Genomic DNA, 12368 nt, shown 5'->3' with positions numbered 1-12368 from the left:
GATGAATACTATGCACCATCTCTCAAAAAAGAACTCACTATACACACACACACACACACACACACACACACACACACACAGTGGTGATCCTTCTAACCACCAAAAGTTATAAATCCTTTAAACCAGCAGAACTCTAATTTTAATAGTACTATAAAACCTAACTTCTACTGTAATTTTCTTAGATATCTGGTTTGGATTAATTGCCTGAACAGCTAAGAGTCTCTAGTTGTAACTTTCCTAGAAAGAGCAACAGAAATACTTACAACTGATGGATGAATAAATGACCATGGAGCAAAGGGAAAAGGATTCAACAATCTTGAAGTGAGGAAATGCAAAGGAAGAATGTTGTTTTGATAGACACAAAATAAGGAAAAAATTTCTGGTACATAGTTGGCACTTTATAAATGAATAAATGACTGGGCTGGGGATACAGCTCAATTGGTAGAGAGTTTGCCTTGCATGCACAAGGCCCTGAGTTCAATTCCCAACACCACATTAAAAAATAAAATAAAACAAATAAATGAACAAAAGAAATCGCTTAAAAGAGGAAGACAATCTTAGAACATGGCCCCAGAAATAGGACAAGAAATTTAATATTTTATGCCACCCTAAAAACATTTAAACATTACTCCATATGGAAAAATGCAACCTAGCTTCTAAACAACCACTTTTACAATATTTTAGAATATGACTCATCCATAAAACTTAACTTTGCAGTGAATATAAAATTAGAAAAAAAATAAAATTACTGTGCGGCCAATTTGGAAAGCAGTATGGAGATTCCTGGGAAAGCTGGGAATGGAACCACCATTTGACCCAGCTATTGCCCTTCTCGGACTATTCCCTGAAGACCTTAAAAGAGTGTACTACAGGGATACTGCCACATTGATGTTCATAGCAGCAAAATTCACAATAGCTAGACTGTGGAACCAACCCAGATGCCCTTCAATAGATGAATGGATAAAAAAAATATGGCATTTATACACCGTGGAGTATTACTCTGCACTAAAAAATGACAAAATCATGGAATTTGCAGGGAAATGGATGGCACTAGAGCAGATTATGCTTAGTGAAGCTAGCCAATCCCTAAAAAAACAAATGTCAAATGTCTTCTTTGATATAATGAGAGCAACTAAGAACAGAGCAGGGAGGAAGAGCAGGAGGAAAAGATTAACATTAAACAGAGACATGAGGTGGGAGGGAAAGGGAGAGAAAAGGGAAATTGCATGGAAATGGAAGGAGACCCTCATTGTTATACAAAATTACATATAAGAGGTTGTAAGGGGAATGGGAAAATAAACAAGGAGAGAAATGAATTATAGTAGATGGGGTAGAGAGAGAAGATGGGAGGGGAGGGGAGGGGGGATAGTAGAGGATAGGAAAGGTAGCAGAATACAACAGTTACTAATATGGCATTATGTAAAAATGTGGATGTATAACCAATGTGATTCTGCAATCTGTATTTGGGGTAAAAATGGGAGTTCATAACCCACTTGAATCTAACGTATGAAATATGATATGTCAAGAGCTTTGTAATGTTTTGAACAACCAATAAAAAAAAGAAATGAAAAAAATATATAAATAAATAAAATAAAATAAAATTACTAAATCAAAGTCAGAAGGAAAAAAGGAGAAAATTAATTCAAAAAGGGAAAAAATAAAAACTAAAACCAAAACAAAGAAAATACTTATAAAACTAAATACAGAAGAATTTAACTACATAATTATTTACTTTAAAATGTACCAGACATAGAAAAAAGACTTTCTGCCTTTTGCATAATGCTTAAGAAAATGCCATCATCACTATATTTTAACAAAATCTCCAAGCAACTAAATATAATCTGTTTATGCTGTTTATCTTTTGCAAAAGGAACATGACAAGTTCAAAGGATTAATCACATGTTCTGAGGAGACAACCAATCAGCTAATGGTTGATTACTGATGACGTACCAGGCAATGTGTCATGTGAAAGTAATAAATGAATCAGCAAATTAACTGTTATAACCAATGTTACTAGATCATATCCTCTGTATGCCAAACTCCCTAAAAAAGGGTCACAGCACTGGAGATGTAATTGCCAATTGTAAAATGATCACAGCTTTATTTTTTGTAGCATTTGCAGTAACAAAATGTGATCTATACCAAACCAAGTGGTAAAATTTAAATGAGGATGTCATTTAATGAAATTAATTACTTATAAACAGCTCACATATAAGACTGATGTTTGCTATTTTGAATTATGTTGTAGAGACATTTTATTACATAAAATAAGTGAGTAAATGGTTTTGGCTAAGACTTCAAGAAAAATATTTATACAGTTATATTTATTAGTTTTAGTGGTGTATGCCCCATAACAAATTTAAGTTCAACATGAAATTCATAATGTGTATTAAGACATCACACTGAAAATTTTACCAATCATATTTAGTTATCATGCTGTAACTAAATAACAAACAAATCTTCAAAACTGTGCCAAAGAAAAGAATTAGGAAACAGTTGATCCAAAAATGTCTATAGAGCTCTCTCATTATCTTAAAACTAAACCTAAGCCTTCTCAGCCAGTATACTTTACATACCATAAAGCACTCCCCCTTCCCTCCAGCAAGGTGTTAGGTTTTTAATTGCTAGATGCTCTAAGGATTAATGAATAATTTTTATTTGCAAAAAAGGTGTTAAGTAATTCTACTTGTTTATATTCTCCTCTACAGCTCCTGGACACATGTGAGAGAGAGGGTTAAACTAAGGGTTAATGCCAGCCGTGGTGATGCACACCTGTAATCCCAGTGGCTCAGGAGGAACTTGATTTCAAAGCCAGCCTCAGCAATAGTGAAGCACTAAGCAACTCAGTGAGACCCTGTCTCTAAATAAAATACAAAATAGGGCTGGGGATGTGGCTCAGTAGCCGAGTGCCCCTGAGTTCAATCCCAAGTACTCGCCCTCCCTTCCTCACTTCAAAAAAAAAAAAAAAAAAAAAAAAAACCTAAGAGTTAACATTTATTGGAAGAGCACAAAGCAAATAAACAACAGAGGTAAACATTCCATACAAGCAGTATGGCTTTAGAGCCCTCATTCATCACTATGCTATGCTGCCTCTTGAAGGTATCTTTTGCCATTTTTATCTTACAAAAATAAAAATTTTGACACTAACACCAAAAACTCCCCAAACTTTAAAAAAGAAATAAAATCAAATGTCAATTATTTTCTTCTGTACGAAAAAGACACCATAGATACTAAAAGAAAAATAAAAATGGAGGGAAAAAAACAGACTATAAATTTATTATAGTCTTATTCCTTAAACATTGTGAGCAGCTAAATGTTGCTTTCATTTTATTCATCTCAGAAACACTGTATTTCCATCAGTGACTAGCCCAGAACTATCTGAAGTTTTCCCCAAAACTTCAGCATTAAAATTACTCTACTCCTCACTTTAATGATCCATAAAACACCCAAATGTTCTGAGAAAATGCAAATAAAGGAAACTTAACTAGTTATAAAATTTGTATCATTCCCAAGATTTGACTTATTGTTATAACTTAGCTAGAGAAGTTTTCAAACTAGAGAAAACTTATAGTCCAAATTTATTTTAAATTTGTTGTATGAACTCTAAGCACAGAAGTGTCATTTGATTCTGTGGAGTGGGTATAAAAAATCTGAACTCATTTCAATACCTTCTAAAGTTAATGGTTTTTCTTCCATGAATTTTTCAGAGGGGAAAGAGCCAGTCACTGACTAAATCATTCTATTACCACCAGATCATGACATACCTAAACTTAACATTTTATAAAAAGTACTTATAATTTTTGCTAGGTATATAAAATCATAAAATTACAAAGCTAAAAGGAATTTGAAAGTTTAATTCCCCTTTCCTTTAAGCAGGATCATACTTATACCACCAAGATTTTTATCTATCTTATCAAGTCCAAGATACTAAAATCTAAAACCTGCCTTAGAAAATCTTTTTTAATAGTGCTTTAAGTAATGCTATATTTACTTAAACTTCTGAAACCAAAGACAAGACAGAGCTGAGAAATCATGTGGGTTCTAAAGGCTTCTAAAGGCAAGTGAGACTTAGGTTAAAGCCTGGTTATACCAACTACTGGCAAAATGGCTGGACAAATTGCTAAATGAACACAAAGCTCATTTTCTCTATACCAAACCAAGGATATACTGAGGAACCAGGGTTTACAAATTAAAAAGGAAGGGGCTGGAAGTGTAGTCCAGTGGTAGAGCATGTGTTTTAGCATGTACAATTCTTTTCCTGGGTTCAAACCAGGAAAATTCTTTTCTAATTCTTTTCCTGGGTTCACACCCAGCACCCCCCATAAATATTAATTTCAAATGATAATGCGCTTGTTATATGTTGACATAAAGTTCTAGATGCCAGGAAAAAAATTAATAAGAGTAGCATTATTTTACATTTTGCAAATCTTTTTAATGTATAGGTTTTTTTTTTAAAAGACAACAGGATACTCATATCTGCTTCTGCATTCAATATTTCCAATCTACTGTTTCAACTGAAATACTATAGGAAGAAAACTTGGCCTGACAAAAGTAAAGCAGTTGGAAAAGGCAGGGTCTTGACAACCCTTCAGAAGCTCTCAGGCACCAAGATGAATTCTTCAGATCACAGACTAAGAATTGCTAATCTAAGGGAATTCTAATCCATGCACAACTCAGGTCTGCACGATGATAAACTTTGCTAGATTTCGTCAACAGAGAATAGAGCTCAAGACTGGCAGGGCAATTCTAAAATTGAGGTGAAAACAATCTTGAAGGAAAGAAGCCAATAAGGGAGTAAACTTCAAAATGTACAAAACACTGCCCCAATAAGGGAGTAAACCTCAAAATGTATAAAACACTATCTATTAAACCATGCATGTACAATGGAGACTTGAGCACATTAAGAGCACTGCTGGCATCATTAAAAATGGAATGGAATTTTTTTTATTTATTTGGTCTAATTAGTTGTACATGACAGCAGAATGCACTTCAATTCACAGTACACAAATGGAGCACAATTTTTCACTTCTCTGGTTGTACACGAAGTAGAGTCACATCATTTGTGCAATCATACATGTACCTAGGGTAACAATGTCCGTCTCGTGGAATGGAATTTTAAACCAGCTAAAATGGGCTGGGGATGTGGCTCAAGCGGTAGCGCGCTCGCCTGGCATGCGTGCGGCCCGGGATCGAACCTCAGCACCACATACCAACAAAGATGTTGTGTCCGCCGAGAACTAAAAAATAAAATATTAAAAATCTTCTCTCTCTCTCTCTCTCTCTCTCTCTCCTCTCTCACTCTCTCTTTAAAATAAATAAATAAATAAATAAATAAATAAATAAATAAATAAACCAGCTAAAATAAGTGTTTGCTGGAACAAAAAAAAAAACAAAAACTCTTCAGAGGAATCCAACAGAAATGTTATGAGTCTTATGAATGAAAATTTATGCTTATATAATTCTCATAGGAACACAACAGAAATTTTATCAATGAAAATTTATGCTTACATAATGAAATACAGATTATATTGTCTTCACATTTCAGTCATAATCTAAGCACAAAATTTAAAATTTACTAGATACACATACACACACAAAAAGCCAAGCAAATAAAAAACTGGAAAATGTGACTTAATTTGAAAAAATAAAAAGTTAACAGAAACCAATTCCAAGAAGACCTAGGTAATGCAACTGGCTTTAGACTAGCTATAATAAATATGTTCAAGGACTAAAGAAACATATCTCCAAGATAAACTTCAATCAAGATAAGTAATCTCAGAGAAACAGAAATTAGAAGAACCAAATAGAAATTATAGACCTAAAAGGTACAACAACTGAATTGAAAAATACATCACATGGACCTAACAGCAAGTTGGAGACAACAAAAGAAAGAGTAAATAAACTCAAAATCACAAAAAAAGTATCCAACCTAAAAGACAGACAAAAGGAATGATATTAGCAGAATGATAAACTACCTTTGGGAGCAGTATTGAGGTCAAACATAATTCAAGACACAGAAAAATAGAGGATGGGGCAGAAAAAAATAAACATTTGAATAAATAATAGCCTAAATTTTCCCATGTCATGAAACATTATCTGTCTTATCAAGTCCAAGATACTAAAATCTAAAACCTTAGAAAATCTTTTTTAATAGTTGCTTTAAGTAATGCTATATTTACTTAAACTTCTGAAACCAAAGACAAGACAGAGCTGAGAAATCATGTGGGTTCTGAAAACCTTATCCAATATTAAACCCAAATAGAAAAAAACACAAAGAAAACACATCTTTGTACATCACTGACAGAGAGCTCAAAGTTTCTTTAAAAAAAAAAAAAAAAATCTTGAAAGTAGTCAGAAAAACCCAAAAGTAGAACAAAAGTATGAATGATATCTACCATCTCATTCAACCATAGAAACAGAAGACAACTATATATGAAACTCTAGGACAAAGAAAAGTGATCTATGTTGTATATAATAAAAACAGCAGATACCTGGGGGCATGAGGATTAACTGGAAAGGGTCACTAGAGATCTTTCTAATGGTGACAAAACATCCTTCATCTTGGTAGTAGTGTGAATACATCATCGGATTTGTTAAAACTAAGCAGTCACATTTTGTATATTACAATGTATGTAAATTCTATCTTTAAGAACTATTTTAAAATCTAGTAGGGTTAAGGAATTGAACAGAGATACTACAGCATAAGAAATGGCAGAATACTGTTAAAACTGGGTGATGGATTTGGGGATTCATTATACTATTTTGTAAACTTTATATATTATTTGAAAATTTCCACAAGTTTTTAAAACTTTTTCTTTTAATTCCTCTTCAGTTGGAAGAGGATTAGTAATTATTCTTCTTTATATTATATAAAGTCTCTTATTACAACTTTATCTAAAACTTTCTTTTCTGAGACAAATAATCCCTGCCATTTATGCTTTCTTTAATCTTATTTGTAATTGTTTCTACAGCTCACTTTGAAGTCTAGTTGTGTATTTCATGTCTATGTACTACTATTCAGTAGGGAGAAAACAGCTGAACTAACATTTCTAAAGCCTCTACTACATGCTTAGTAGTATGCTACCTTCTGTAAATATACTGACAATTTAAATCCCAGAATGAATTTAGAATTTACTATTTTAATCTGATCTATTTATTTATTACTTCTTTCCCTCACTAGAATTTACCTTCAATGACAGCATGAACCTTATTTTGTTTACTACTTATTCCACGAGGCATATAGCAGTACTCAGTAAATGCACCTAAATCAAACAATTAAAGAATATTAGGGCTTATAAATACCTGGTTCAACTCTCTTTTTTGATAATGCAAATCTTTTCCTGTCCAAGCTATATCTACCCTTTAATCTTACTGGAATCTTTATCAATCGTTATGTATTTGTTTCAAGTGGAATAAGGCAAACAGTTTGAGAACTTCACATTTCTCTTTATTAAAAAATTTAAACAAAAAACATTTAATATAGTAAATCAATTTACATAATCAAAAAAATCTTTATATCATGTGTGATTTCTATAGTTGGTGTTACTTTTTCTGCTCATATTCATATGGATAAAGAAAACATCCAAATGTTTGGTTTTTTTTGATAGCCTCAAGTTCTGTATCGCCACTCTAAGCTAAAAATCCCTACAAATATCTAGAATTGAGTTCTTTACAGAGTGTAAATTGCAGTTGAACTATTATTGAGTTAATAATAGATGATAAAAAGAATCACTAGTTTTACTTCAAATGAAATTAACATACTAAACACCTACATAAACTTAAGATAAAATTGTTAGAATCCCTCAGTGAATCAAACAAAAACTAGGTTTGTTCCTCAGAGTTCATTCTTGAGGAAACATTTGGGTGTGGTTTGTGAATAAAATTATCAGTACTTTTGATTAGAATTAGAGTTCTACCTCAATATTGAATAATTTTTTCATTCTTACATAAAATTCTTAAAACAATTTAAAATGGGTGAGAAAGTGGTTATCAAAACACAAAAATTTAGTAAAATATCTGTTAATTAACCAAAAATTTTCCTTATAAACAAAATACACAGAAGTTGGTAAATACAATTTTTCTTTGACCAACTAAAAAACTTTGAAAAAAATTTTTTCTAACATTCCAAGGAATAAGGCAAGAGAAAAGTAAACTTTTGATGAAACAAAAATCACTCACAAAGAATGACATTTTATATATATATAGCTTTATTATTTAAAAAACATTTCACAAATGTCTTACACACATCATTTCCCACAAATTCAAATTTTTCCAAAAGCCATTTGATATCTACAGATTATACATAACTTTAAAATTAAACATTTAATTCATGCAGCAATAAAAAATGACAAAATCACAGAATTTGCAGGGAAATGGATGGCACTAGAGCAGATTATGCTTAGTGAAGCTAGCCAATCCCTAAAAAACAAATACCAAATGTCTTCTTTGATATAATGAGAGCAACTATGAACAGAGCAGGGAGGAAGAGCAGGAAGAAAAGATTAACATTAAACAGAGACATGAGATGGGAGGGAAAGGGAGAGAAAAGGGAAATTGCATGGAAATGAAGGGAGACCCTCATTGCTATACAAAATTACATATAAGAGGTTGTGAGGGGAATGGGAAAATAAACAAGGAGAGAAATGAATTACAGTAGATGGGGTAGAGAGAGAAGATGGGAGGGGAGGGGAGGGGGGATAGTAGGGGATAGGAAAGGTAGCAGAATACAACAATTACTAATAGGGCATTATGTAAAATTGTGGATGTGTAACCGACGTGATTCTGCAATCTGCATTTGGGGTAAAATTGGGGGTTCATAACCCACTTCAATCTAATGTATGAAATATGATATGTCAAAAAAAAAAACCATTTAATTCAAATGTGCCAAATATAGCAAAGGGCTTAAAAACAGAGGTTTCAAAGTAAATACTAATTTAGAGACAGCAGCAAATAGATCTGACCTTTTCAAGTGGCCTTCCCAAAGAGTTTCCAATCAGTTTCCAGTCATTCAAGACTTCTTCAACTTTAGAAATAAACCTAGGAAGAAGACAAAAAAGCTTTCTCTAAATATGTAACTTCACATTTTTTTCCTATTATATAATTTCTTTTAAAAGGTAATTTCTATATTTTAACATTTTGGTTATAAAAGGCTTGTAAGTTTAATAGGCTAATTTATGGATATATAATAAAAGCAGAAATAATCTTGTTTAGCTCAAGTTTTAAAGAAGTTCAAAGTCTTAACTTTTTTTCTCATGAACTGTAAAATACCAGTCCCACTCTACAAACAAGAGCATAAAAGCCAAGAAACAAATTTACTACTTTGTGTTCTCATACAATTGTTTCCATATGAAGAACTAAAGGATTTAATATTCTATTTCAGGATATTTTAAATATTTAACCAGAGAAAAGTGATCATTTTTCCATTCAAAATACTGTTTTCTCACCCCACCCTCCTAAATTCAAATTACTTTTTTCGGGTGGGGATGTGGCTCAAGCGGTAGCGCGCTCGCCTGGCATGCGTGCGGCCCGGGTTCGATCCCTAGCACCACATACAAACAAAGATGTTGTGTCTGCCGAAAACTAAATAAATAAATTTAAAAAAAAAATTACTTTTTTCTAACTACCTTCAAGATACCAATTTCAAATTCAACAGGCCCAAAACTGCTGTCACTTTGACACTTATTCTTTCAGGCAAGAAACTGCAGTTCCATGTTTGGTTTTCCCCACTCTCATACATATCAAATTCATTTATCTAAATCTTCTTTAAAATATCTTACAATTCTCCTTTCTTTTTCTCCAGTCCTCAAATCACCATCCTAACTATGAATCAAGTCATGATATTCACTTTCATTTTACCTCACCTGGCCATTCTAAAAATCAAGATTCTCTCACTACTTTTTTAAGCATTGGTTCTTTTCTAAGTGTGGTCTCCTCACCAGCAGGATCTGCCTTACCTGGGATCATGTTCTAAAAGCAAATTTTAGGATTCCACCTCAGACCTAAAGAATCAGAAATTCTGAGGTGGATCCAAGCAATCTATGACTCTAATGCACACAAAAACCTGAGAATCACTGGTCAAAAGTATAGAATGTAGATTCCTTCACTTAACTTTGGAAGTTTTCCACAACCTGGTCTCATCTTCCATATTAATCTTAATTATTTCCTGTCAATAGGAAATATTTCTTCATGAAGTCAGAGAGATTCATTCTCATCTGTCAGTCAGATGTCTAGCCCTTCTCATGTCTAACCCACCCCTTCCCAATCCGTCTCTTCTAGGGTCTGCTATCTTGCCCAGCTGGTCTTAATCTCCTGAGCTTCCCCATTAACTAGGACCATAAGCACCAGCACTAAGCTTCAACTGCCTATTTTCTCCCCACCACACTTTCTATTTTCAAATCTGCTAATTTCTTAGCTTTTCTACAAATTATTTCCAATAATTCTAAGTCCAAAACATTATCCCTATTTAAACTACTATTTTTACAGTTAAAGTGCCAATTGGATTACATTTTAACTATTTGCAGTTTGGGTTTTTTTTTTTTTAAACATGAGGATTATGTGGGGGGCAGAGGGGTTCCCCTTGGCGTGACTCAGGACCCTGGACACACTACCTGATGAGTATAGTCTTGTCAGTGTGACGGGGGGTCAGGGGAACACTGCAAGTCAAATCATTATTCCAACAGGGATTTTTAAAAAAATATTTTTTCCTATGCCATCTAATTACGTATTCACAAATTTTACCTCCCAATCAGAAAGATTACAAAATTTCAACCATCTAAATACTGACCTCAACACTGACAAAACTGAAGGGTTTCTGTGATACCGAACAGAAACCTTAATCTAAGCTATCACTCCTCCACAAAACTGGCTTTCCACTAATATCAGTGGTATAACAGTTCCACTCATACAGCTGTTCCGAGTTTGTTAGGCACAGGAAGCCTGGCACATCACCCACTGAATTGTTAAAACTTAAATCAAAACGTTCCTAAGCCATATGCAGACTTTGTAAAAAGATTATTCTGAAAGACGGGATGGAGATGGTGGGAGTGTAGCAGATGGACCACCATCAATACACTTGAGAAAGGCCTCATCCTGAAAATGGAATACCGATGTCCACAGAAGAAAAAAATGCAGCTGCGAAGTTTATTGCTAATGATTAAATGAGTTAAACAAGAATGAAAATAGGAACGGTAGTGGTAGTTTCGGCAACTATTTTTGTGTGTGGGCAAGGGTGTAGTCAAAGTGGGCTGAAAGTAAACAAAACTTTTTCTAAAAGCCCCACGGTCAAGGGTTTGGCCGACGGGGGCGGGCCGGGACTTGTCTAGACGGGATGCGGCAGAGGTCTGTATCTAACCAGAAAAGGGATGACTCGGGACCTACGGGTATTACTTTTCTCACAGAAGCGGCGTCACAAGTGTTATGTTTGGGCTAGGAAAGTGGCGCGGGCAGGCCAGGGCCCAGAGTACTGGCAACCGGAGATGCGACTCACCTTTCCCATTCCGAGGCAGTGGTGAAGTCTGTGATTTCAAATACTTCGGACTCGGGCTGAGGGAAAGGAAGGGAAAGAAAAAAACTGAGCTCCAGAGCGATGATGTGGAGGCGCGAACTTAGTGACATAAGATAGGAATCAGGGAACTCACCTCACTGTCAGCCGCCATCTTGAGGAGCGCCGGGTTGGGCGCTAGGACTGCCGGGAAGAAGAGCGCAAGAGGGAGGGGCGGAGGGCAGTGAGCGATAGTGGGCGGAGTATCGCCAAGGCCCCGCCCCTGAGGCCCAGCCTTCTGATGATGAATCTTCATTAGGCTAGAGAATGCTCTTCTTTCCTAGGATAAGAATTTAGTATTCCCTACCATAACGTCTGGCTGGCTTAATGATATTTGAAAATTTTCTGTACAGTAAATGATTACAGTAAAGTACCAGAAGGAAGGTAGAACAAAGTCCTAGATTCATGTGGATAAGATTGTATTAAAAAACCTAAAATACTTTGGGTCTGTTTTCGTTTAAATTCTTTTTGATTGCCAGGCCCTGAATAGGTGATAAAATCCCACCAATTTCTGTCACCATACTCCCTAAAGAACTTATCCAGTTTGGGTTAAGTAATAAAATAAAAATCATACTAGTTATCTGGTTTGGGGGAAGAGCAACATGCTGTTCAATTAATGCTTCACTTTTCAGCCATTAAGGAACAGAAGGGCTGCCAACTAACAGTCAAGAATTCTATTTCATACATACTGAAATATCCCAGATGAAATGATAACTTAGTTCTGAGATTTGCTTCAAAGTAATGAAAGGGGGAAAATGGGTGGGGATGGGAATGAAATAAAAGCTATGAGTCAATAATTGTTTAAACCAGTGATACATACATGGGTGTT

The 12368-nt window shown here is 34.4% G+C and overlaps 1 protein-coding gene across 2 annotated transcripts in view; it reads right to left on the bottom strand.

Annotated features, from left to right (window-relative positions):
- Positions 1–11683, bottom strand: part of RAB3GAP1 (RAB3 GTPase activating protein catalytic subunit 1) — a 96709-nt gene extending 85026 nt beyond the window's left edge. For both annotated transcript variants that reach the window (XM_081260876.1, XM_081260877.1), the window contains exons 1-3: positions 11637–11683; positions 11486–11541; positions 8961–9036 (exon numbers count right to left, since the gene is read on the bottom strand). In XM_081260876.1, the coding sequence (XP_081117002.1) occupies positions 8961–9036; positions 11486–11541; positions 11637–11654 (150 nt within the window). In that variant the 5' untranslated portion in view covers positions 11655–11683. The remainder of the gene's footprint in view (positions 1–8960; positions 9037–11485; positions 11542–11636) is intronic.
- Between the last annotated feature and the right edge of the window lie 685 nt (positions 11684–12368).

This window comes from Spermophilus citellus (genome assembly GCF_964194105.1).
Source record: "Spermophilus citellus genome assembly, chromosome: 11".
NCBI lineage: Eukaryota > Metazoa > Chordata > Mammalia > Rodentia > Sciuridae > Spermophilus > Spermophilus citellus.
Note: the sequence above shows the minus strand (reverse complement) of the source record. Positions and strands in the feature narration are given on the sequence as shown.